At 42.0% G+C, this 26,664-nt stretch overlaps 1 protein-coding gene across 1 annotated transcript in view; it reads left to right on the forward strand.

Moving 5' to 3' along the window:
* The first annotated feature begins 265 nt into the window (after positions 1–265).
* Positions 266–26,664, forward strand: part of ANKH (ANKH inorganic pyrophosphate transport regulator) — a 106,462-nt gene continuing 80,063 nt past the window's right edge. The window contains exon 1 of the mRNA XM_032219910.1: positions 266–1,258. Within this exon, the coding sequence (XP_032075801.1) occupies positions 1,163–1,258 (96 nt within the window). The 5' untranslated portion in view covers positions 266–1,162. The remainder of the gene's footprint in view (positions 1,259–26,664) is intronic.

Raw genomic sequence — 26,664 nt, forward strand, 5'->3', positions numbered from 1 at the left:
GGGGCTTCCTACACTGTTAAGCTCAGCTGGGGTCCCCAAACCCTTCTAGCTCCCCCCCCCAAGCGAGGTCACCCCGCAAACGCCGCGTGCTGGGCTAGATCCTTTCACTGCCCTTGAGAGCTTTCGGCCTAAGCACCTCGCTGCTGCAGCGAGCGGGCAAGCAGCATGCAGCTCGGCTGGTGCTGTGCCCAGGCCGCGGCGTTAGGAGGAGCCGCAGCAGCGAGAGAGCTTTTCTCTTTCCCCCCTTCCAGCGGCTCCTGCTTTCTCCAGGGAAGACGCGAAGGAAGGAAGGAAGGGGAGGGAGGAGAAGAAGAAGAAGAGACTCACAAGAGACCAGCCTGGGTAGACCGGGCCACGTGCTTAACGCGCCAAGGGGAAACAGCGGCTGGCAAAAAGGAGCCGCATTTTGAAGCGTTTTCTTTTTGAAAGAAAGAAAGAAAGAGCGGCGTGGCCTTTTTTCCTAAGCCGGCTTCCTCCCTCCCCTAGCGGCCAAGCTCTTCCCCCTCTTCCCAGGCCCGGAAAGAAGAGGCGGCGGAGGAAAGAAGAGCGCCGATCCTGGGCCATCTCCCCACGCCGGGGATGCGTGGTGGTTGCCCGCTGCCACCCCCCCTCCGGCTCCCATCACTTCCCGGCGGCCGGCTCGCCCACCTCGGGCAAAGGCGGGGCGCTCCGAGCTCGCTCCAGTTGGGTGGGGTGGAGACGCGGTGTTGTTTTTCGCCTCCTTCTCCTTTCCACTCCTTGCGGGGGTTCCGATAATGGAAAAAACGCCCGGGGATCTTGCTGGCGGTGGAGAGGACGGTGCCACCGGTGTCCCTCCTCCTTTTTTTTCCACCAGCGGCAGATGATCGTGTGGGAGGAGGAGGAGGGCCGGAGCAGCATCGGCGGCGGCGACAGGGATGGACTTGGGTGCTGGGGATTTCTCGCTAAAGGGAGCAACGCAGCCGCTCCGCGCACCAGACCAGAGGAGGAGGCAGACGCGAGTGGAGCCGCAGCGGAGCCGCAGCTGATCCGCTGATGCCCCGCCGCCTTATTAAGGGAAGCCGGCAGCCTCGCTTATAAAAGGAGCCTTCCGCTTCTTCCGCCCTTCGCCGCTCTCTTTGCTTCCTCGGTAGCCTTCCCTCGCTCCGGCAGATGCGTTTGGGGTCTCTGCGCAGCTGGGACTATGGTGAAATTTCCTGCGCTCACCAACTATTGGCCCCTCATCCGGTTCTTGGTCCCTTTGGGCATCACCAACATCGCCATCGACTTCGGGGAACAGGTAAGAAAAGAAAGAAAGAAAGAAAGAAAGAAAGGGAGAGAAAGAGAAAAAGAAAGAGAGAGAGGGAAAGAGAGAAAGAAAGAGAGGGAAAGAGAGAAAGGGAGAGAAAGAAAGAGAGGGAAAGAGAGAAAGAGAGAGAGGGAAAGAGAAAGAATGAGAGAGAGGGAAAGAGAGAAAGAGAGAGAGGGAAAGAGAGAAAGAGAGAGAGGGAAAGAGAGAGGGAAAGAGAGAAAGAAAGAGAGAGAGGGAAAGAGAAAGAAAGAGAGAGAGGGAAAGAGAGGGAAAGAGAGAAAGAAAGAGAGAGAGGGAAAGAGAGAAAGAAAGAGAGAGAGAGAAAGAGAGAAGCGGTTCTTAGCCCAGCAATTTCTCCTGCCTTGTTTTTGTTATCGTTTTCATTGGGAAACTTCATCGTTTCTGAGATTAACATCTTTAGGAGGGGAAACTACCGGGAGTTGCAAGCTTTGCCAATGAAGCGGCGCTTCGTGCCAATCTATTTTTAGGCTGCCTAACGCCGAGCGATGACAAAAACGCCACCACGAAGCTCCCTTTTTATTTTTCCTGGAGAACCAGCTTCGCGCCCGGCTGGCAAAAGAAACCAACAATGCCGGCTTAAGAGAGTTTTGCAGGAGGCCAAAGCCGGCTTTGCCCTTCCCTAGGAAGCGGAGGACGAACCGGTGGGGTTTGGACCTCTTAAGGTTGATTATTTGCAAAACGCTTTCTCCCCCCACCCCCCACCCCCCCAAAAAATAAAGCTGCAGAAGAGAAAATTAGAAATAGCAGAGCGCGCATCGGGTGGTGGTCGTGGTGGGATGAACGAGGTTAGGTTAAAAACCCCGGTTGCATACAGTTTGTTACATTATTATCTTTAGGGGAGGCTCCCATGGGTTCGGCTACTGTTGTGTATTTCGAAGCAATGTTATGTAATTGCTAGGAGAAGCCGAAAAGCTGCTTGCAGCCTGCAGAGAAATGGAAGTTGCCTGCAATTCGATTAAAAGGTTGCAGCTGTATTCATTGATTGGAACGCCTGAGCGTGATTGACCTCTCTGGCTTGGGGGGGGGGCAGGGAATATTAGGCCCAGGCCCTCCATTCATGTAAGGGAATTGCTCAAGGTTTTGTTAACCCTCCCACCCCCAACTCATTCACAGCTCACCTTTTGTTTCCTTGGAAGTAAACCCTGCTTTAATAGCTGAAGAGAATTCCCCCCCCCCTCCAATAAATACAGAGAGATTGACAGCCTAGGGTTATTGATTTCTTCCTGCATACCCCTTCCTCGGTTCTTTGAAAGAATGGGTTACCATTAAACATCCTGGGATTTCTTTCATTGTTTATCATATTTGTCTCCCTGCCACTCATAGAGTAGGAAGCTGAGTAGTGCTACAACCTTGCCGTTGCTACATGTGGTAGGAAAGTCAAACCGGCTCCCAATCCCCGCTGCTTCAATTAATTTGTCCTTGAGTGACTGAAGATGCCATTAAATGGCATTTGAAAGGGGTGTGTTGGGAGAGGGGAGATTAAAACCTGGACAGAGATCTATTTTAGGAGCAAGGTCTGCTTTGCTAGAGCTTGTGGGAAATGTGCTGTTGCTTTAAGATTGGCCACACCTGTTAGTTTCTATTGGCAAACTAAGGCTTAGTAGATTTAATCGATCAGCTTGTTGTTTGAGGACTGGCGTGTTGCAGTCAAGGTTTGTGACTTTTGGATGTGCTTGTCTGTTTCTGAACTCAATTGGGCGCCAGCCTTTAACTATTGTCAGTGTAATAGAAGGAAAGCCAATTGTGTTCTCTCGGTATTTGCATCCAAGTAGGGCATCTCCTTTCGAAGAACTGTGCTTAACACACCTGTGATTCAAAATGTATATTTTACTCCCTAGCCACTGATAAAATATAAATGTAACAAATGGGTTTCACTTTGTCAGCTCAATTAATCAGAATGTTGGATTACTTACAGCAAGGACAGAGAACCTGCATCTCGACAACAGGTCTTAATGTTGCTCATCACTTGCTATGCTGGTTGAAGTTCTCTTAGTAGTAGTTCAGCAATATTTAAGGACCCAAATGTTCTCTGGTACAGTGGCTGTTAAGTTATACTCTGTAATTACCTGAGTTTACTCGCTCCTTCATTCAGGAAACTGCTCTTTTTGCAAACCAGTATATCTTGGTTTAAGATAAATGTCAAGTTCTTGATATTAAAAAATATTCAAAGTTTGATAGTCTGCTGGATAATTACACTGTTTTTACTTATGTGTATTGTAGCTAAATTGGAAAGGCCAACATAACTAGTGTGCACATTCTCTAGAGATTTCAGGAAATTCTGAATATTTATTGGCATACACTAAATGGGATAGATCTGTTTCAGCAGTTCTTATGTGTAGCTCTCAAATGGATCTTGTTGTACTAATTTGGAAGATAAATGGCTACTAATGCTTTCCCCTATATCCTCTATCCCATATAGAATAAAATACACTACAGTATACACAAGAATATATCAGTTAAATATTTCAGAGTAGTAGCTACTCCACTTCTATATTTGTTCATAGTGTAACCCTATACATAGCTACTCAGAAGCTTGCCTGTTAGTTCACTGGTACTTGTGGATGGGAGTATAGCTTTCATGTTCAATTTGGATTAGAAACAAATTCACTGAGAAACTCTTGAGGAAGATCCATCCACTTACTGGTCTAATTCTGGTTATGACATAGTTGTTTAAGAGTTCAGTCTGATTTGTAATAATTGATAATATATTTGGAATTGTAAACTGTGTAACATCCAAAATAAATAAAAAACCTTAGTTTTAAACTGAAATGGAAGGAGGTTGGGATGTTCTCAATAAACATATTAGTATGTGGTTTCTTCTACAGTAAGTTGCTGACTCAATTTGCTAAAAAAATCTGTAAACCGCTTAGGGAGGACTGATAGCCCTATGAAGCGGTATAAATCTAATAAATAAATAAATAAATACTTAGGAGTTTCAATCACATGCATACAAATAAGCAAACTTTTTTTAAAAAAATGAATTTCTTTTTTCCTGGAACTTAATAGTTAAAAATTACTTCCCTTTGGCCGATTTTAATGTATGGGAAGTATATGATTCCCAAATATAATTTGAAGTTCCCAGTTAATAAAATTTTAATGTCAATTTAAACTGACTGGCAGTGTTTTTCTGTCTAACCTGATTAAAGGTCTAGTTTTTCAAATGTCCATGTGAAATCATGTGCTGGGGAATGTTTTAAAAAAACAGACTTCGATTAATAACGATTCATTTAGTGACATTTGAAGTTATGCTGCTGAACACGGAGACTTATGGCCGGTTCTCAAAATTGCTGCTATTGCAGCATCCCCATGATTATGTGATTGTGGTTTGGGCACTTGGCAATCAACTCATAATTATGACAATTGCTGTGTCCCCCTGGATCATGTGATCACTATTTGCAGCTGGCTTTGGACAAGCAGAGTCAATATGGTGAAACCAGCAAGAGATTGCAAATGGCAAATCGTGTGATGTTGCGCGTAATGATCAAATTACGAAAAAGTGTGCAAAAATGAAGTATCTTGCCTTCTTCTTTTCATATCTTTTCCCCACCAGATAACTGAATTAATTAAATTCCACTTCGTTTTATCCTGTTCATTACATAAAGCATGCATTGCATTTATAATTATTATTTTTTCTGCTTGATAATTTCATTGGTACGCAGCAATTTAGAATATGTAAGCTACACATGGAGTAAATTTCACTGAACTTTGTATGATTGAATCTCTCTTTGTGCATTGAAACCAGAAAATAAAGGGGTGGGGGGAAATAATCTATTTTTTTTCCCTAGTGGATCTCTTTTTCCCATGGGTCCTGATAGAGAAGAATTTTGTGAGACAGTTCCTAAACTCAAGGCAACCCTTAACGTCAACACATTTAGGTGCCTTTCAGGAACAGGAAGAGAGATGCAAAATATCTGTTGACTTAGAAAGATGGGAAGAAGAAGCCTAAAACTGAAATCCTGGATTGTAGGCCTATATATAAAACGCTGATTGCTGGCCACTGCAGTAAACACAATCTGTTATACAGTATATAGCATTTCCCCCCAATACTGCAATAAAGTAACTAGCCTTGCTGAGTCATGTTGTGAGTCTTCCACCAATAACAAAGTCCTGAATAATAATTTCAGAGTCGGGAGCCCTTTAGACATAGCCAAGTTAGATACAAAGCCTGCCAGATTCCTATTTAAGGATTTTTACAATAGGCTGTTCCCAAGCAATTGAACTCACTGACGTGCTGTACTTTGTCCAAATGATGACTCCTTAACCTTCTTATCAAAGACTTCTGCCTGCTATCCAGGCTTTGGAGCAAAAAAAAATTTAGAAAGTATTGCAGTTTGGATTTTCCTGACGATGGTCTATTATTACAGAAGTAAACAAACTTTGTGCCAGAGTTGGGTTCCTACCAGTTCGCACCTATTCGTTAGAACCGGTTTGTCAAATCTACCGAACCGGTGAGAAGAGGTTCCACCAGTGGACCCGGAAAGTAGGCCACACCTACAGAAGAGGTTCCCCAAAAAAATTTTTTTTCCCTATGTAAATGTGTTTTTATTTTCCATTTTCATTTTCATACAGTCACATATATACTGTGCAGAACCGGGGCCTTATAACTTTAAACAATAAACACAGCCATTCCTCTTGTCAACAATACCCCCCAAAATAGAAACCCAATGTACCTCTTCGACCCTCCATTTTTTTGAAATCCACCACTGACACACACACACACACACACACACACACACACACAGACTCACACACAGAGAGAAAGAGAAACAAAGGAAGAAAGAAATTAATAAAAAAAGAAAAAAGAAACAAAAAGAGAGATGAAAGAAAAAAAGGAAAAAGGGACAGAGACAAAAGGAAGGAGAGAGAGTGAGAGAGAGAGAGAGAAAACACATGGCCAGCAAGCCACTCCCACCAGGTCACATGGCCGGCAAGCCACTCCCACAAAGGAGGCCACACCCACAGAGTAGGTTCGCCAATTTTTTGAAACCCACCACTGCTTTGTGCCTACCCTAAAGCTGTGCAACTATGCAGACTTTTATGTGGAGGAAGTTTCGATGACAAATTCCTTTATTTACAATGATAAAATCAAATCTCTTAGATATAAAAATAACGTCAAGCCAAATGGGGGAAGAAGAGGGAAGGCAGAACTCTTGTTACAGATAAACAAATGTCTGAACTAGTTACTTCTTACCTCTTGAATTTTGGAGTTTTGGGTTTTTTGCAGAGGTCATACTGGGAGTGAGACTAGACTGGTTTGGTGAAAAGTGGTCAAAACCAGAAGACATTTGGAAATGTCTATGACGTGGTCATTTGGAAACAGAACTCTGGAGGCATCCACACTAATTCATCAAAAGGATAAAATCTGGGTTGTGTGTCATAATGTAAAGTCCAACCCTTTCATACTTCTGTACAGTATTATGATGCAAGTGTTTGCATCAGAACATTTAATCACTTGCCTCTCCTCTGCCCCTGGACATCCATGTGGGAGCCACCATGAATAGGATGAGATATTCACAATAGGCTCAATTAACTGCCGGAGCTTGCTAGATATAGCCATGCATAATATAATGCTGAGTATATTAAGTTATACAAACAGGTATATACAACCCCTTGAGGTTTTTACTTAGTGTATTGTTTAAACTCTGCCGTTGTAGCTTGCATACGTCACAGCATTTAACTAATTTGCAAAGTTAGAGTTATTTTATAATATGGCAACACGTGAATCCATTTAATCAACAAACTTTGGCCTTGCGAATTCGTACAAGTGTGATTTATTTAGTAATCCAGGGCTTAGCTCAAAGTGGGAATTAAGTCACTGACGAATACTGAATTAGTTGGTGCCTTTTGCACTACACAGGTAGTCCTCAAATTACGGCACAGTTGGGACTGGGGTTTCCATCACTAGGCAACGAGGGCGAAAAATGTGATGTGATGTGACTGTGTTGCTTAGTGAGGGCAATCATGGCAGTCTCAGTTATCATTGTAACTCCAGGTGTGTGAGTGGTTAAGCGGAAAGCAGAGGGGATATCAGGTAAGGAACATGGGGTAGCCACAGAGGGTGCCAACATCATGAGCTCGGGGAAGCTGAAGAAAGAGGGTGTAGTGTGTGTGTGTGTGTGTGCATGTGCTTGTGTTTATGTGTGAACTCGGGGAGGCTGGAGAAAGAATTCAAGTTTCATGTTTCAAGTTTATTAGAATTTATATGCCGCCCACTCCCAGGGGGACTCTGGGCGGCTCACAACAGACAAGAAACATTTAAATTTAAAAATAGAAATAAAAAAATACAGTATTAAAATTCACATCACCCATTCCATCTAAGCGGGGCTGGATATCACTCAACAGTCCCAGGCCTGCCGGAACAGCCAGGTCTTGACGGCTTTACGGAAGGCCGGGAAAGTGGTAAGGGTCCGGATCTCTGCAGGTAGATCGTTCCACAGGGCCAGCGCAGCAACAGAGAAGGCCCTCCCCCGGGGAGTCGCCAGCCGGCATTGTCCGGTTGACGGCACCCGGAGGAGGCCCAGCCTGTGCGATCTTGTTGGTCGTTGGGAGGTAAGTGGCAGAAAGAATACAATTTTATCTGATTGTTGTACACTGTCCAACAATGGTGAGATGGGCTGCAATATTTTCAGGCAATTTTCAAACATTTCAGACAAATGATATAAAATCTCCTGCCTGTGGACATTAAGAAATGAGCCATTTTTTTAGTTTGGCTACATTCATTCTTTTTTTTAGGCAAAACATTGCAGTTTCCTTGTAGACATTTTGTTCAATCATAAACGCGCAACCCTTTTTTTAATGTCAGTTTTGAAAGCTCTTTCTTCTAAACCTGTCATAACTTCCTTTTGGATACCTGCTTCTTCTACCTAACATGGGTCCATTTGTGACATAAGTAAATAAAAGCTTAACTTTAATTATGCAAGGGAACGCTGGAACATTGGGTTTTTGTGTGTATTTTGTGCAGACTGCCTTTGTACTTAAGGATTATACAAATTCTTTAAACCATCGAAGATAAATAGAACCTCTATGCTTGTGACAGTAGATTTCTTCTAAATGCCATAGATTAAGACAAATGCCAGAACAGAGCTGTTCCTCTTTTTATATAGCAATAGCAACAGCAGTTAGACTTATATACTGCTTCATAGGGCTTTCAGCCCTCTCTAAACGGTTTACAGAGTCAGCATATCGCCCCTACAGTCTGGGTCCTCATTTCACCCACCTCGGAAGGATGGAAGGCTGAGTCAACCTTGAGCCGGTGAGATTAGAACCGCTGAACTGCAGATAACAGTCAGCTGAAGTGGCCTACAGTACTGCACCCTAACCACTGCGCCACCTCGGCTCTTATATGTACTCCAGAACTATTTCAATGATGTATCCTCTACCTGAATTAGCAAGAGTTTTTATATCTGGGCTTTTTGACATACAGGAAGCGCTATTATTATTAATTTGCCCATGTTAATATCACTTGGGATTGGTATTTCTTTGGAAGTTTCAAGTTATTTGGTCTTGTGATAGATGAGCATTTACACCAATAGTAGTGGAAGTCTAACTTGAAAGAGAGCATTGGATGCCTAACTGATTTCTTTAGTAATAAAAAACTATACTGTATGTCAAAGTCAAGGCCCTTTTACCGTATATACTCGAGTATAGGCCGACCCGAATATAAGCCGAGGCACCTAATTTTACCACAAAAAACTGGAAAAGTTATTGACTCGAGTATAAGCCTAGGGTGGGAAATGCAGCAGCTACCGGTAAATTTCAAAAATAAAAATAGATACCAATAATGTTTTTGAATATTTATTTCAAAGAAAAACAGTAAACTAGCGGTGTATTCAATGAAATACTTCACTCACCTCATGATGCTGACGTCCCGCTGTGATGATGATGTCCCGTGCAGCCGCGGGAGCGATGTCCCGCCTCCTATGACACACGGCACAGTGATTCCTATCATTGGATCACTGTACCAGAGGAGGTGGACATCGCTATGTGGCTGCTTGCCATAACAAGGAGGAGGTGGGACATCGTTGCAGAGCGGCAGGAGGGGGAGGAAGGGGAATCGTAAGACAGCCCTGCATTACATTAGAACGTGAGGAGGGGGGATGGTGCGGTGCGCGCTGCGCGGCAAACTGACACAGAGGGAGGGGAAACTCACAGGGGCACTGGGCCATTCACGAGTGTCACCCAGCGGCATGGCCCCGCCCCTTTTTCTCCTCCATTTCGGGCAAATTTTTCACTGACTCGAGTATAAGCCGAGGCGGCTTTTTTCAGCCCCAAAAGTGGGCTGAAAAACTAGGCTTATACTCGAGTATATACAGTATATCAGGGTTTTCAGGGAAGAACTGAAGATTAGGAGGACTCATTTTTAGCAAAAGGTTTAACAGATGCAATGCTAAAAGTTTTTAATTCCATTTTGATTGTTAGTTTATCAATCCAATCCATTCAATTTAATTAGCATTTATGAAACTTTCCAGCATTCCAAAAACAGTAATACCTAATGTTATTTTTCTTTTTCATTCACAAAATTTGATTCAAGTTAGAGACTTTTCTACTCCTCTGTTGAAATTTGTTCTGGAGTTTGAGGAATTAGTTGGGGGCTGGAAGCAGAGGAAGAAATGACTAGAACAATGACAACGGCAGCCAACGCCATTCACCCGAGACTTCCACTAATGGGAAGACTTTCCCATTATGTAAGAACACAGTCAGATAACTGTGTGGCAGGTATACTGAAGAGCTGGGATTACTTAAACATTGTGTTACCCAACATTTTAATTCAACTCTGTGCTTGCTCAATGTCATGGGAACCGTGACCCGTCAAAACCGCGTTCCACAAAAGCGTGGTCGACGAAATCGTGTATGTGACGTCATCACAACGCGACGAAAAACATCGAAAAATTGAAATAAAAATTAAATTACAGCAAGCCGATTCACATAAAGGTAAGGGTTAGGTTAAGGGTTAGGGTTAGGTTAAGGGTTAGGGTTAGGTTTAGAGCGTTAGCGTTACGTTTAGCGTTAGGTTAAGGGTTAGCGTTAGGTTTTTCGTTACGTTAACGGTTAGGTTTAGGGTTAGGTTTAGGGTTAGGTTAAGGGTTAGGTTTAGGGTTAGGTTTAGGGTTAGGTTTGGGGGGGTTAGGGTAAGGTTTTCGCTTTATTTTTACATTTTTCGATCTTTTCCGTCGTGCTGTGATGACGTCACATACGCGCTTTCGTCGACCGCGATTTTGTCGTCCGCAGTTTTGTGGAACCCATGGGAACAGAGAGGGGGAGAATTTGCAGGGGAGATTTAAGTAGTACCTGCACAGTTTCTTTGCAAATTTATATTCCCTTCAGTAGGGCCCACCTGCGATTTTGCAGCTTGGTTAAAGTTGAGAACAATTACAGTAAAGATTTAGTGAGTTTTTAGCACGTTTTCCCATTATTTCTTCTTGGAGTTGCCATAACCTCATTAGCATATTTATTTGGGATTTTTTTTTAAATATTCTGTTATGTCTAAGATGCCTACATGAAAAATGCTCTAAAGATACTATAAATAAAATAAAGTGTTCTGGCAACAGTTGGTTGAGGTTGAAGTATATTACATTTATATGCTGCCCTATTCCCGGAGGGACTCAGGGCGGCTAACAAACCCAGAGGAGGGAGTAATACAGACAAGGTAAAACAACAAACAAAATACAGAGAAAATTTAAAACAATCAACAGTCACACAATTCGAGTGGGGACGGGAACTCGTCAACCCCAGGCCTGTCGGAACAGCCAGGTTTTAACGACTTTACGGAAAGCCTGAAGGGAGGTGAGGGTCCGGATCTCCACGGGGAGCTCCTTCCAAAGGGCCGGAGCAGCCACAGTTGCTTATATGTTATCTGTTGTGACTCGGCAGAAACCTCCTGTGAGTTGTTTCAGGATGCACGCAGGAAAAGGGCTGACCGACTCACAGGAGAGGATAATGAGCAGCTGTGGCTAGTTAGGATCTCCTCCTGCGGATAAAAGACTGATGGTGCCACACCCTAGTTGCAGAAGTCAACGTTCCATTTCTGTTCTAGTCAAGCTTTCCGTTTGTGTGCAGCCTTCGAGAAAATGCACTTGGATAAGTGACTTGATTTATTTAATCCTGTTTTGTATTAGTTTATGAGTGAGGACTTTTGCCAGAGAATTTATCTGTGTTTATTTTGGGCTCGCAGCCAGCAAGAGCCGGGACTGATAAAAACATTCCTTTGAACGTTCTGTTTGGCTTTTGTTTCTGAACGGACAAGGCGGGGGGTCAGAACAGTTATCTTACTGTAGATACAAGAGAACGATGTTGATTTGGCTTATTCACAATGCTTGGTTGAATTATACTACTTAATGGCTTACTTTCTAATGAAATAATTAGATTTCTACAAGAATATTCCAGCAGGATATTAACACCTTGATCTCTATATAGCCATGTGGGTTCACAGAGTACCTTACAAGACTAATAATTATTTTGTAGTTGAACTGCATCAGAAATTGTACCAGAATACTGATGATTTTTGCTGATGTAGTCATACTCCAGGCAGCTGCAAGGGAAAGGCCTTATCAGAAGTCCCTTCCTCTCTAGTGAAAATAGTCCATACTAAACCATTGTCACTTCTTTGGACATATGGCTGGTAGAGATTTTTACCATGCTAGGATACAGCTAATAGGGGCAAATTAATCTCTTTCCTGATGCCATTGCGGCTTTCTCTTTCTTCTCTTGCTACTGGAGAAAAGGATGTTCTATTAAATGGGGGCTGCAGTTTGCAAAAGGATAATGTGCCATGCCTGTGTATCTGTCACTGCTGACTGGTGAACATTCACAAAGATTTCTTTGTCTCAACCATTTCTTCTCCTTACACTGCACATTTACCTCTTTGGAATCTGCAGCTTTTCTACCACAGTTAAAGGCTCTCTCAGTTTAAAACATGGATGGCAAAAGGTGAAGTCCAGTATGATCATCATTAACCCATTAATAAGCCGATGAAAGAAATGTCCTTCTGGGCTCGGCTCCAAAAAAAGACACCTGGAGACATGGAGGCTGCTTGGAAAATGGTTTATTGGTGGACAGGACCACATGGCTTGAGCCCTGAACAGAAAAGGTGGTCACATGCTTCAATGTTGGTGGAGAAGAAGAGAAGGGCTGAAGGAGGGGCTTGCTAGGCTTTTTATACCCTGTTCAGTCCCACCTCTCTGTTTCCTGTTCCTGTGTAAGAAATGTATTCTGATTGGTTGTCAGACTCCCATGGGGCCATGCAGGGGCAACTCTCTAGGCTGTGTTTTGAATCCAGGTTTGGTTGAGTTCTCAGATGCCATGTGGTCAGTTGAGTAAAGGGCCATATTATCATGCCTTTACTCCCATCCTCCCTGGGGCTGCAGTGGAGAAGTCTTTATTATGTAAAGTGGACTAGCTTGGCCTTCTTAATGGCCCATTAACAGTGGGGATGGGCAGGAAGCTACAGGCAACTATTCTGTCTTTTAGAACATGTTTCTTTCTTTTCATATCCAGAGAAATATTTTGCCTTTTCAATATTTCCTAGGATATTTCATTTTTCTGAGAGAGGGCTGGATGATAACTTCCCACAAGACCTCATCTAAATCAATGCCTGAAGTCTCTCTTGAATATAATCTAAATGATGCGGCCATGTATCTATAGCCAGTGGTGGGCTGCAGATTTTTTAACAACCGGTTCTCTGCCCTAATGACTGGCTGGCTGGGCATGGCCAGGGGCATGGCCAGGGTATGTGACAGCATTCAGTCTCCTGCAGCCCTCTGCCAGTCAAAACAGGGTGTGGGGGTTAATTATAAAATGTGGGCTTTGCTTTGTGACATTCAGATCCAGTGAGCAAGAGGTGTGAGCTGCACAGAAAATACAGTTTTGTTTGATTATGAAGAAATATCCCCCAAGTCAGATGTACCCTAAATGTAGACTGACTTTTAGCTACCCATCTTCCCAGCAAACAGCAAATTTTGAAGCTCCAGGTAACCACACTTTACATGTTGGAGGTTCCTACAGGAATGGTAGGAAAGACTATTTTAAAGAACATTTGAGGGAGGGGTTCAGAGAATAAGCCTTCTCTGCCGGAGGCTGTAGAGACCTGGCACCAATCAAAACATGGTTTGTGAAGCAACTGATCAACCCTGGACATGGGTAATCCACTAGTATATGACAATAAGAGCAAACTCCACTCCCTTCCAGCACTGATGATGTTACCTGCTTTGGTAATGAAACGTCTTCAAGAAAACCACCAAGCTCAGAGAGCACCAAGGACCCCCCACAGTTCAACCCTGAGCTCCAAATATTCTGTTCTATCGATAAACACTTTTTGGTTAGAGAGACTCAGAGCCTGCCTTATACAAGGTGGCTCCCAGTAGATTTCATTCTATACCAAGGAAGCCATATTGTGTTTTTGCTGTCTGGTTTTCAAAAGGCTTGTGTGTGTCATCGGTTAGAACTCTATATTTCTCTCTTTTTACTTGTCAGCATTATTCCTAGAGGGGATTGCTACTTTAGTTTGTTGCAGTGAAAACTTCCAACGGTATACCATTCCGCAAACAATTGAATTGAATTGAATTGAATTTTATTATTTGTATGCCACCCTTCTCCGGGAGGGACTCAGGGCGGCGAACAACTCAAAAGGGGAAAAGGGGAACATAGAACAGAATACAGATAATTAAAATAAGCAAGAATCACGCAACCACACAAGTCGAGAGGGGAGGGGAACTCATCAACCCCAGGCCTGCCGGCAAAGCCAGGTTTTGACGGCTTTTCGGAAGGCCTGGAGAGAGGTGAGGGTCTGAATCCCTGCGGGGAGTTCGTTCCAAAGGGCCGGAGCTGCCACAGAGAAGGCCCTCCCCCGGGTAGTAGCCAGGTGGCATTGGCTAGTAGACGGAACCCGGAGGAGGTCAACCCTGTGTAATCTAATGGGTCTTTGGGAGGTAATTGGCAGCAGGCGGTCTCTCAAGTAACTACAACAAACCTCTTGGCTGTTTTAGTTAAGATCAGGGAGCATTTTAAAGACATTTTTTGTCTGCATATTCCAAATGTTTTTAATACATAATTCCTCTTAAGACACTGTCCTGGTCCTTCCTGTTTACTGCTCAGCAAAGAAAGACTGTGGATTAGACAAGAGATGTGTTTAATGTTCATCCACCATTACTTTGATGCTGCTTCCCACAGCTCTTTTCCCACTAGTAGTAATCTGGGAGCCAGGGTGATTTTACCCAGTGGTCTCCAACCTTGGCAACTTTAAGACCTGTGGACTTCAACTCCCAGAGTTCCTTTGCTGGCTGAGGAACACTGGGAGTTGAAGTCCACAAGTCTTAAAGTTGCCAAGGTTGGAGACCACTGATTTTACCCATCATTTCTTCACATCTGATCATCCTTTGCTAGTTTTGCAGCCGAAGAGAGCAGACAAGATCAGCTGAAATACATCAAAAGCATGTTGTTTCAGGCATGAAGGGTCTAAACATGACACAAAATCAAGCAGGCTGCCTTAAGGCGGCAGATTCTAAGTAGCATGGAAAGGCAACAAATCATTTGTTATTTAATTTGTTTGTATTGGATTTTTATTACTAGGCCTGGGGAGAGGTTTTTTTTTTTTTTAGATTGATGCCTTGGCTATGGGGGCATTATCTTCCTTGAGAAGGTTGCCTCCATCAGCACAAAATCTGGGCCAGCCTTAAAGAGGTAGGATTCTTATAATTAATTTCAAAATCTTATTCATTTAGAAAATCAATATTCTAACTTCCCCTTTTCTGTATATTTATTTTATGTCTTAAACCTATCTTTAAAAACTCCTTTCACTAAGAATTCAAGGAACCTCACTTGATGCATATTGTAAAACCTGCCGGTCCAAAGGTTCCTTATAGTTGATACGTTCTTAAAAAGCAATTTCCAAAAGTGATTAAGAAATGAGACTTGGCCACCCAGAAACCACTGTCTGGAATCTCGACACAATGCCCTATTTGCTCCTTCGGTGATGACTGACTTAACATGAATCTTCATCAGAAGTCCCAAAAGTGAGTGAAAATATTACGATGGATTTATTAAATTAACAGATTTGATTAGCGTGGCATCAACCGACGTGTGCAATAGTTGATTGACCTTAAAATTTTCCATTCGTTGTACCAAACGTTGGTGGATCGACACTTTTTGAGAGTTATTCCAAGACTAAATGAAGTGAATCTGATTCTACACAATGCCTAAAACATCTTCGTATTGCCCAGATATTAGAGAGCATACAGCACTGGTGTGCCTCTTTCTGATATGTAGGTTTCCTCCTTTGATTCACAAGATTGATTGCATTCTCCATAATTGTCAGTAGTGTATTGATTGGGAAAGGCAGTGGACAGGCGCACAGCTTCTGCTTTTGTAGTTATGGCTGGCTGTACGCTTTCCCTGCCTCTGAAGCTCTCCAAATGTGGAGCTTCCTATTAAGATGGCCTTTATTTTTCTTGTCATCTTCAACCTAAGCAGTTTTCTGCTACAGCTTTGGATCTGTTGCCCTTTGACCTTTCTTTCCGTTACTGAACCAGGGGCCTAGAGCAGAGGTGGTATTCAGCAGGTTCTGACCAGTTCTGGAGAACCGGTAGCGGAAATTTTGAATAGTTTGGAGAACCGGTAAATACCACCTCTGGCCCCACCGCCATCTATTCTCTGCCTCCCGAGGCCCAACTTATCGGGTGGGAATGGAGATTTTGCAGTATTAAAGTATTTTAAAGTATTTATTAGTTTTGTATGCCACCCGCTCTCGGAGGACTCCGGGCGGCTTACAATAAAAAGGGAGGGGGGAACATATAAGACAATACAACAATTTAAAAGTACAGCAACATTCATAACTTTAAAGTGGGGCTGGATACTTCAACAGCCCCAGGCCTGCCGGAACAGCCAGGTCTTAATAGCTTTACGGAAGGCCGGAAGGGTAGTAAGGGTCCGGATCTCAATGGGGAGCTCGTTCCAGAGGGCCGGAGCTGCAACAGAGAAGGCCCTCCCCCGGGGGGTGGCCAGCCGACATTGGCTGGCAGATGGAATCCGGAGAAGGCCTAGTCTGTGCGATCTAATCGGTCTTTGGGAGGTAATTGGCAGGAGGCAGTCTCTCAAGGATATCCTTCCCTTGCCACGCCCACCAAGCCACTCCCACAGAAATGCTAGTAAAACTTTTTGAATCCCACTATTGGCTTAGAGGTCAACTCTATATGCTGCTTCAAACTCCCTGAAAGTATACTAGCTGGGAAAAAAGAACGTTGAACAAGGGTAAAAGTAGAACGTGATCAACTGCTGGGTTATACACTCTGGTGGATTAAATTAGGTAGAGCAGGGATGGCTAACCTTTTTGTAAAGGTGTGCCAAAATTGTGCAAAGCGCCCACAACATCCGATTGGCCCATGGAGCCTGTTTTTCACCCTCTGCAGGCTCTGGAGGCTTTGCTAAAGCCTGGGGAAGGTGAAAACGGCCTGTCGAGACTGCTTCGCTTATTAACCAAGAAAGAAACCACTCAACTCCATTTTGCAGAATTAAGAGTACTTTTACTGATTATAAGTAAATAGAAGCTAAGCAAAGCTGGATCTGAGCAAAAGCGCGCGAAAGCATTAGATATCAATACATGACCCATTCCCCTCCCCTTGGTAACCCCAGCCCATAGTCCAATCCTCCTCCAATAGAGGAGCCGAGGTGGCGCAGTGGGTGGAGTGCAGCACTGCAGGCCACTTCAGCTGACTGCTATCTGCAGTTCGGCGGTTCAAATCTCACCGGCTCAAGGTTGACTCAGCCTTCCATCCTTCTGAGGTGGGTGAAATGAGGACCCAGATTGTGGGGGCGATATGCTGACTCTGTAAACTGCTTAGAGAGGGCTGAAAGCCCTATGAAGCGGTATATAAGTCTAACTGCTATTGCTATCTCCACAGCTGTCAGGTGGGAGACATCTTCAAAAATCATCATCAGGTTGGTATGCAGGACAGTTGGCCTTGGCGGGAAAATCCCTCCTTGCCACATGCACAGTAGATGGTGAGAACAGCTCCCAATTAACAGTCCTCCTGTACAGATTCATTCCCACACCCAAATACCATGCCCTCCCTCCCCGTTTCAATGGCAGCCGAAAAGCAAGCAGCAAAACAGAGGCTGGCATGGTCTCTCCCAGCCCTCCGGAAGGCTGAAAATCAGCTGGCTGGCACGCACATGCGCGCCAGAGCTGAAGGCTGGTGTGCCAGCAAATATGGCTCTGCATGCCACAGGTTCGCCATCACAGAGGTAGAGAAACCTCACCAGAAAGGTAGGGTTGGTGCAGCTTTAAGGATGAAAAGAAGACAAATGGTAGATACACCAGAATTGAATGGAGAAGATACGAGGGAGTGGGAGAACAAGGAATATGTTAAAATTTTAATATAACTCTGGGGCAGTTTATTATGTGCAATTCTCATGAATGACCTATTATATCAGTCCTGCACAGTTAGGGACTTACCCATCTTAAACCCAGCCATTATATATGCAGCAGAGACTAGATAAGCACTGTGGTTTTATTGCTTCTAAGGATTTCCAGGAATAGAACGTTGTCAGATATTTCACAGATACAGAGTGGTGGATAGTATTTGAAGTTCAGAAGGTACAAGATGTACTCTCTTGCTTTTATTATAAGGGAATTGTTAGGTGTAATGATTCTGGCTGCCTTCCTTCTCTATTTTACATACTCTCCCAAGATTGCATTCTAGCATTAGAAACCGAAGTATACAACTATCAAATCCATTTTTAAACTTCAATAATATTTACCCCTTGTAAATATTTTTAAAGCCGCTTTTTCAACTTGGTACATTCCAAACAGTGGTGGGTTTCAAAAAATCTTTGGAACCTCTTCTGTAGGTGTGGCCTGCTTTCCGGGTCCACTGGTGGAACCTCTTCTAACCGGTTCGGTAGATTTGACGAACCGGTTCTACCGAATAGGTGCGAATTGGTAGGAACCCACCTCTTGATTCCAAATATACTGGAGTGCAATTCTCAAATAATCCTCTTCCCAGGAAGTCCAAATCTAACAAATCTATAGAGTACCATGTTGATTAACTCTTTTCCGTTCAGTTTCGTGTTTATAATGATTAATTAACTAATGGGGTTCTTATGGTTTGATATTTCGTAGATAATCACTTTAAATAATACATAGAAGAAGATCTCTTTAGATTTTGATAAACAACAATCAACCTTTAGATTTTACCTTTTGGTTTGGGGGAAGGCTAGTACTTTTAGAATGTTTTCTAGAATATATTTTGCATGGAATTCCATATAATAGAAGAGCATATTTGTAGTTTGGGGTTATACTGTGGAGTCCTTGGCATTCTCTGAGTCTGGTTCTTTTCTTCCAGATGTTTCATTACCAAGCTCCGTAATATTACCAAGCTAGCCTTTGTCAACAGTGGAGCTCAGCTAACATCTGGTCCAACTGTCTTGGCTCTTGGGGGATCAATAAGGTCTTTAATGACTTGCAAAAGGCTAGCAGGGTTGGTGCCATTCAAATCTCTGATGGGATGCTGTTTCATAGGGTAGACAGGCATTATCACTGAAGAAGGCATGACTCCAGGGGTTTCTCGGCATGCTGCAGAACCCAGCAATTAAAAAGTGTGAGCTGGTAGGGACTAGATATCCTCCCCTTAGAGCAGGCCTGTCAAAGATGCCGAGGTGGCGCAGTGGTTAGAGTGCAGTACTGCAGGCCACTTCAGCTGACTGTTATCTGCAGTTCAGCGGTTCAAATCTCACCGGCTCAGGGTTGACTCAGCCTTCCATCCTTCCAAGGTGGGTGAAATGAGGACCCAGACTGTGGGGGCGATATGCTGACTCTGTCAACCGCTTAGAGAGGGTTGAAAGCCCTATGAAGCGGTATATAAGTCTAACTTATAAATTGGTGCCCGGTGGGCAGTGATGGGATTCAGCCGGTTCGCACCTATTCAGGAGAACCGGTTCGTAACTTTCTAAGCCATTCGGAGAACCGGTTGTTGGAAGAAATCTTATTTTTTTCCCCACTTTACAGGGCTAATCGTGTAAGGAAGGCAGGAAGGAAAACTTCTGGTGTTGTTTCTAGCCTAATCTTTATTGCCTGCTTACAGAAACTGCCTCTCTGGTTAACCCGTATTGCATTGTAACAGTGAAGGCCAAGCACCCACCGACCTGAGTGACCTTGAGTTGGCCACACCCACCCAGTCACATGACCACCAAGCCCCACCTACCCTGCTGGTCATTAGGGCAGAGAACCGGTTATTAAATTATTTGAATCCCACCACTGCCCGTGGGTCTAATACAGCCTGCCCAGGCCACACCCACCCAACTTCACAAAGGCAAAAAATATGTCATGATACAGCCCACAATGTGATGTTTGACAACCCTGTTTTAGAGATTAGAATGGCCCCATCCCTGTTAGCCTTTCGTAAGGCTCTAAAAACTTGGCTGTGATCCCGATCTTGAGGCTCTGAATGTATGAAGGGTCCTGCTCAGTGGTGGGATTCAGCCAGTTTGCACCTATTCGGGAGAACCGGTTGGTAACTTTCTAAGCAGTTGGGAGAACCGGTTGTTGGAAGAAATCTCCTTTTGTTTTTTCCCCACTTTACAGGGCTAATCCTGTAAGGAAGGCAGGAAGGAAACATTCTGGTGTTGTTTCTAGCCTAATCTTTATTGCCCTGCTTACAGAAACTGCCTCTCCGGTTAACCCTTATTACATTGCAACAGCTAAGGCAAAGTGCCCATCAACCTGAGTAATGTTGAGTTGGCCACACCCACATGGTCACATGGCCACTAAACCCCACCTACCCACCTGGTCATTAGGACAAAGAACCAGTTGTTAAATTATTTGAATCCCACCACTGGTCCTGTTTCATAGCTTTATTGTTACTGGCTAAGTATCTTGACTGCTATGTGTATTTCTTTTAGATTTTCAAATTTTAAAAATTTTTGCTTTTAAAAAAATGTTGCTTCAATTGCAGTATATATTATTTTTAATTGTATGCATCACAGAGTGATTGATTGAAATGGGCAGCTATAGAAAAATAAATCTTATCTCAAAGTTGAGATAATATGTGAAATACCCGCGGGTCGCTCATGAGGCCAATGTTGAGAAAAGACACGGACACGAGCTCTCTCGGGATGAGGCGACCCAGATTGAAGTCTAGGAGCCCCTTTTATTGAGATAGGACAAAGGCAGGAGGAGCAATCAGCATGTGATTTAAGACAGCCTGTCAAAACTACAATTGCTAATCTACTGCTCAGGGAAGTTCTGTCTATATATGGTCAAATCCTGGGCGTCGTTGGGTAAGGCACATCTAGAGTGAACTATCAGGATGTTACGTTATGAACTATCAGGATGTTATGGAGTTTGTTTTTTCCTGTGTGGTTCAGCATGGCTCTGCATGCCCTGTTATGCACTGGGCCATGGGTGACCGCCACATCTATACAAGGAGTTATATGACAACAATAATATATGAAATAACTTATTTACAAATGCAACACATATTTGGCTCTGTACAGAGTCATTTTACATTTGGCATTCCTCATTACATGCATAAAACATCACTGCTCCGCAAGCTGTACTGACTTTCAGTAGGCTTTCGGGTGCAAATCAAACTCTGGTCATTACCTATAAAGGCCTTCATGGCATAGAGCCAAGCTACTTGTGCAACCAGACCTACTAGAGAAGTCATGCTCTGGGTCCTTCTGTTAAACAATGTCATCTTGTTTGTTCATTCATTCATTCATTCACTTGTTCAGATTTTCAGATGATCATATTCTTTTAAATATATAGCTGTTGTAAGGAATTTGCACCTAGGCAAATAATTCTCTGTCCTACTTATACCTAAAAGGCTTATTCTTCACTAGTAGAAAGGTAGTTATATGGCTCCAGTTTACAGAGTTGACATTATTACCACTTACGAACTTACATTCATAGATTCATTATAATGAGATATGACTACCATTCATTGAAATGCTCCTGCAGAACCTAAATGCTGTTTCCGTAAATATATGTCTTAGATTTTAAGTGCTCTTTGATACTTTTGTGCATTTATTATTCTTTCTCTTTTTGGTGTTCAATGAAAGTAATTTAACAATGATGTTAATAATAATTGATTATGCTTTTAAATTATTCCAGAATGAAGGTTATTTTAGTGATTCTAGATACTTATTATTACATGAATATAAAACAAAATAACAGTTATATATCACCTCCAAAGAGTTGCACATGCCGTTTGCTTTTAATCTGCTTGAAATATGCAATCAATGGAAATTTTTCTTGCACAATTTTCTGTGTTGTTATACATAAGGCCTCTTTACTCCAGTTCTGGTAAACGTGTCTTTAAATGAGAAAGTTATAACTACATGGATATTCTTTATAACCTTTGAGTTCGAAAGCTTTCCTCACATTTTTTGGTCTTTTCTTTCTGTCCACTAAAGCATAACGACTTTTCTAAATCTTTAAAGAGTTTGAGAGATACTGTGAATGGTCCAGTGGTTAGGCTCAATTCCAGCCTTGTTACCTAGTCTTAAAAATGATAATCCTAGGAAAGATTGCATAGGCCCGAAAAGTTTTATCACATTTCTCCCAAAATAGCAAAAGGGATCTAATTTTGAAGATCTTTCTGAAATGAGATCACTACATGTCTCTTACGAGTTATGTTTTATGTGTTGGGCAATTATAACTCATTGAAAGGGATCAGCATATACAAGATTCCCAGAATGTAGTGTATTGCAGTGTTTTTCTCAGGAGTTAAGGGCGGAAATTTTACAAAGGGGGCAATAAGAAAATGGGGGGGGGGAAATAATGAGTATGTATGTATGTATGTATATATGTATGTATGTATGTAATGGTAAAGGTTCCCCTCACACATATGTGCTAGTTGTTCCCAACTCTAGGGGTGGTGTTCATCTCCGTTTCAAAGCCGAAGAGCCAGCACTGTCCAAAGACGTCTCTGTGGTCATGTGACCAGCATGAGTAAATGCTGAAGGCGACAGCGTGCTGTTACTTTCCCACCAATGGTGGTCCCTGTTTTGTACTTACATTTTTACATGCTTTCAAACTGCTAGGTTGACAGAATCTGGGACAAGTAATGGGACTCTGTTATGCTGCACTAGGGATTCGAACCACTGAACCGCCGACTTTTCTGATCGACAAGCTCAGCATCTTAGCCACTGAACCACTACGTCCCTTTATACATATACATCTTTAAAAAGTAAAGTGCAAATACAGGTGAAACTCAAAAAATTAGAATATCGTGCAATTTGTTTTAGTAATGCAATTTAAAAGGTGAAACTAATATATGAGATACTCATTACATGCAAAGCAAGATAGTTCAAGCCATGATTTGTCATAATTGTGATAATTATGGCTTACAGCTCATGAAAACCCCAAATCCACAATCTCAGAAAATTAGAATATTGTGAAAAAGCAGTTTATAGATTCAGAATATTTTCCCCAACAATCTGGCTCCTCATTTTACCGACCTCAGAAGGATGGAAGGCTGAGTCAATCTTGAGCTGATCAGAATTGAACTGCTGGCAGCAGCATAGCCAGCCTGCAATACTGCACTGTGACACATGGCTCTTTTTTAATTTAAGGAAATGATGAGCACAGGTGAGCGGACCTAAATAGCAGCAGTGCCAATATATTTACCCACCAATGTTTTAAGACATAATGTAGATATGCATTATGTTTTATATTGTAACCATGTTCTGCTATTAGAGAAATTTGTTAAATGGTGTATGGAGGGAAAATAAAGCCCGACTTTGGAGAATCATTCCAATGTTTTACAAAGCAGATCCTCTCCGTCACACACGTGTCAACTGGGTAGAATGGTTTTTGGATTATGGATTTGAGAAATCCTGGGGTAATCTTCTTTTATATTTCTGTCTAGTAAGATCTAAAATTGACTGGTGAAGTGCACTATTACATGGGTTTCAGTGGTGGGTTTCAAAAATTGTTTGAACCTACTCTGTGGGTGTGGCCTCCTTTGTGGGAGTGGCTTGCCGCCCATGTGACTGGATGGGAGTGGCTTGCCGCCCATGTGACCAGATATGAAGATGCCGACGACACTTGTCAGAACCACCTTAACTTACCTCACACACAGCACTGGCATGCATAAGAATATGATGTAAACTTGTTTTTTAAAAGGCATCTTTGGTTTGCGTTAAAACAACTTCAACACACGCAATGTTCTGATTGCACCACAAACGCAGTAGTCATCCTTACCTTTCACAGAGGCACTGAGTTTTATAAATAGGAGCATAATAGTGTAGAATAATCATATCCAAGGACCAGTGGTGGGTTTCAAAAAAGTTTGGAACCTCTTCTGTAGGTGTGGCCTGCTTTCCAGGTCCACTGGTGGAACCTCTTCTAACCGGTTCGGTAGATTTGATGAACCGGTTCTACCGAATAGGTGCGAATTGGTAGGAACCCACCTCTGAGTAACATCTAAGATTGACTGGTGAAGTGCACTATTACATGGGTTTGCTTTTAGAGATTGTTGAAAATCGGTAGTTTGTGTTAAAAATTGTAGAATATAAACAGTAATTTCTTTTTTAGAAAATTAGTTTTTGTATTTGGAGGTCTGGATATCAATGTTATTTCTTAGTGCTGGCACTTAAGTGCTTTCACCTTGTGCCAACATTTCTATTTTGCTGGGAAAGAGGTATCTTATTGTCTTCTTGTGCAGTCCTATTCGAGAACATCACATGCAAGAAGGCTGTTTTTGCTAGAAAGCTGTTCCCTCCCAGTCCTCCATGTGTTTCATTCTCATATTTCAGGCATATGGATCAAGCGGGACAGCTCCACCAAACTTCTTTTTTTAAAAAAATAATGTAAATCCCAGAACATAGCATGATTGCCTAACATTAGTACTGCACAAATCCAACCACATTCATTGTTAGCAGGAAATTGTTTCTGCCTCTTTTACTCACTTAGCTACATTTGCATAATGAATATCTTTCCAAAGGATCAGATTTTTTTTCATTTCAATTTTCAATCGAAGGCAAGAAGATGACAAACATTTTAAACAACAGTAATAATTTTTCTGGTTGCTTACATTAGCTGTTTCCCCATAAACATCATTTGAAGGGATGATCTCAGATAATGCAGTTCATACCCATTGGGGCTAATTATCATGCCTTAAGTTATTGATGTGTTTAGAGAAGAATTGGCTTTATAGTCGCAGCCTCTTTCACCTAAAACTCTTATGCAGACATTAAATATTTCACAAGTTCCTATGTGACTTATACAAGTTTCTACATTATGAACTGATGCTTTAAACAGAGGTTAATCAAATGAATGTAATTGCTCGTTAGCTTTGGTGAGGACACAGTACTTTAAAAAGATACTCATAATATAATTATAGTATATGTTGGCTCCAGTTTAAGAAGCCAAAGTAGAACTATGGCAAATATAAATTTAATCCAAGCTTCCCAAATGTAATTAGAAGTTTGCACATCCCCACTAGTATAAATTATGGCTTGTTCACTGCAGATGCTGGTTTTTGATTTATAAATATAGATAAAGGACTCAAACCCAGATTTATGCTATGTTGCAGACCATAGCTAAGGAAAATGACATATTTATCTAGGCCTTGGTGAATTGCTTTTTAATACCAAAATAAGAGGCTTGTTTTATGTTAATTACAGAATCTTCAGTGCACTGAAAATAAAGTTTTACTCTACTTTGTTTAGTGCAGATTAAAAAGAAAAAAAAGAAGAATAAAGAAAATGTATAAAGAAATGACTACCTCCTTTTCCCAAGTGCAAATAATTTTAACAACTTGTCACTTTCTCTTAAAGTACAGTAAATGATCCTTTTCTCCCATATCTGTGCATCTAATTCAGATTTTTCCATATTGTTCATAGACTGTCATTTTTAAAACTACTTTAGATCTCTCTCATTCTTACCCAGTAAAACTTACTATTTTCTTTAACATTTGAATACAGTCTATTTATAATGGCAGAGACTTTTAAGATTAAAAGATTTTCCTTCATTCTACTTAATACCGCATTTTTTTCAGAGAATAAGACGCACCGGAGTATAAGACACACCAAGATTTTGAAGAGGCAAATTTGAAAAAAAAGTTTTTGCACCCTGCAGACCTCCCCAAAACTGCTCCATTTTTTTGGTCAAAAAAAGGGCATGCATAGCCTTTAGGAGGCTTATAGAATGCTCCTGGGGGTTGGGGGGGGGAGGCAAAAACTAGCAAAAAAACAACCCGCTTTTTGCTCATTTCTGCCCTCCCCAGCCCTCCAGAGCACTCTGGAAGCCTCCTAAAGGCTATGCATGGCCATTTGTGCAGAGGGGGCAGGTTTTTGGGAGGCCACAAATGCTGTGTTCAATGTATAAGACGTACCCAGATTTTCACCCTCTTTTTTGAGGGAAAAAGGTGCGTCTTATACTCCGAAAAATACGGTAAATCAAATTTATGTCCTCTTTAATTATAATCTTCCTTATAGTTCCCTCTAGTGTCCATCTTTCAAATTCTCATCTTATAATGTTTTCTTTTAAGTATTCAAAACAACAGCATTTCCCAATAGGTAGGATTCTTATAATTAATTTCAAAATCTTATTTAGAAAATCAATATTCTAACTTCCCCTTTTCTGTATATTTATTTTATGTCTTTCTTAAACCTATCTTTAAAACTCCTTTCACTAAGAATTCAAGGAACCTTACTCGTTGCATATTGTAAAACCTGCCAGTCCAAAGGTTCCTTATAGTTGATACGTTCTTAAAAAGCAATTTCCAAAAGTGATTAAGAAATGAGACTTAGCCACCCAGAAACCACTGTCTGGAATCTCGACACAATGCCATATTTGCTCCTTTGGTGATGACTGACTTAACATGAATCTTCATCAGAAGTCCCAAAAGTGAGTGAAAATATTACGATGGATTTATTAAATTAACAGATTTGATTAGTGTGGCATCAACCAACGTGTGCAATAGTTGGTTGACCTTAAAATTTTCCATTCATTGTACCAAACATTGGTGGATCAACACTTTTTGAGAGTTATTCCAAGACTAAATGAAGTGAATCTGATTCTACACAATGCCTAAAACATCTTCGTATTGCCCAGATATTTCCATTGAAATTTTCCTCTGAACAGTTGTCTTTTCTAAACCGTTCCATGTATTTAAGAAGAGCAAGAACATAGTATCATATAAGGTAATCCAATTATTCTTCTCAATAGCCTACTTTTGCCTTGGGGAGATAAGAGGGAAAGGTTCTATGTCTATGGCTGAATGGACAAATTTTATTCTAAACGGAAGGAAGGAGGGGAAAAAAAATAGTGTTCAGCTTGAAAGAATTCCTTAAATCAAGCAGCTCAAACACTGCTTTAAAAAACAACAACAGTACACTAGTCATCACATTTTCAGAACAAAAGCTTTCTTACATGG

Source organism: Thamnophis elegans, chromosome 6, assembly GCF_009769535.1.
Source record: "Thamnophis elegans isolate rThaEle1 chromosome 6, rThaEle1.pri, whole genome shotgun sequence".
Lineage (NCBI taxonomy): Eukaryota > Metazoa > Chordata > Lepidosauria > Squamata > Colubridae > Thamnophis > Thamnophis elegans.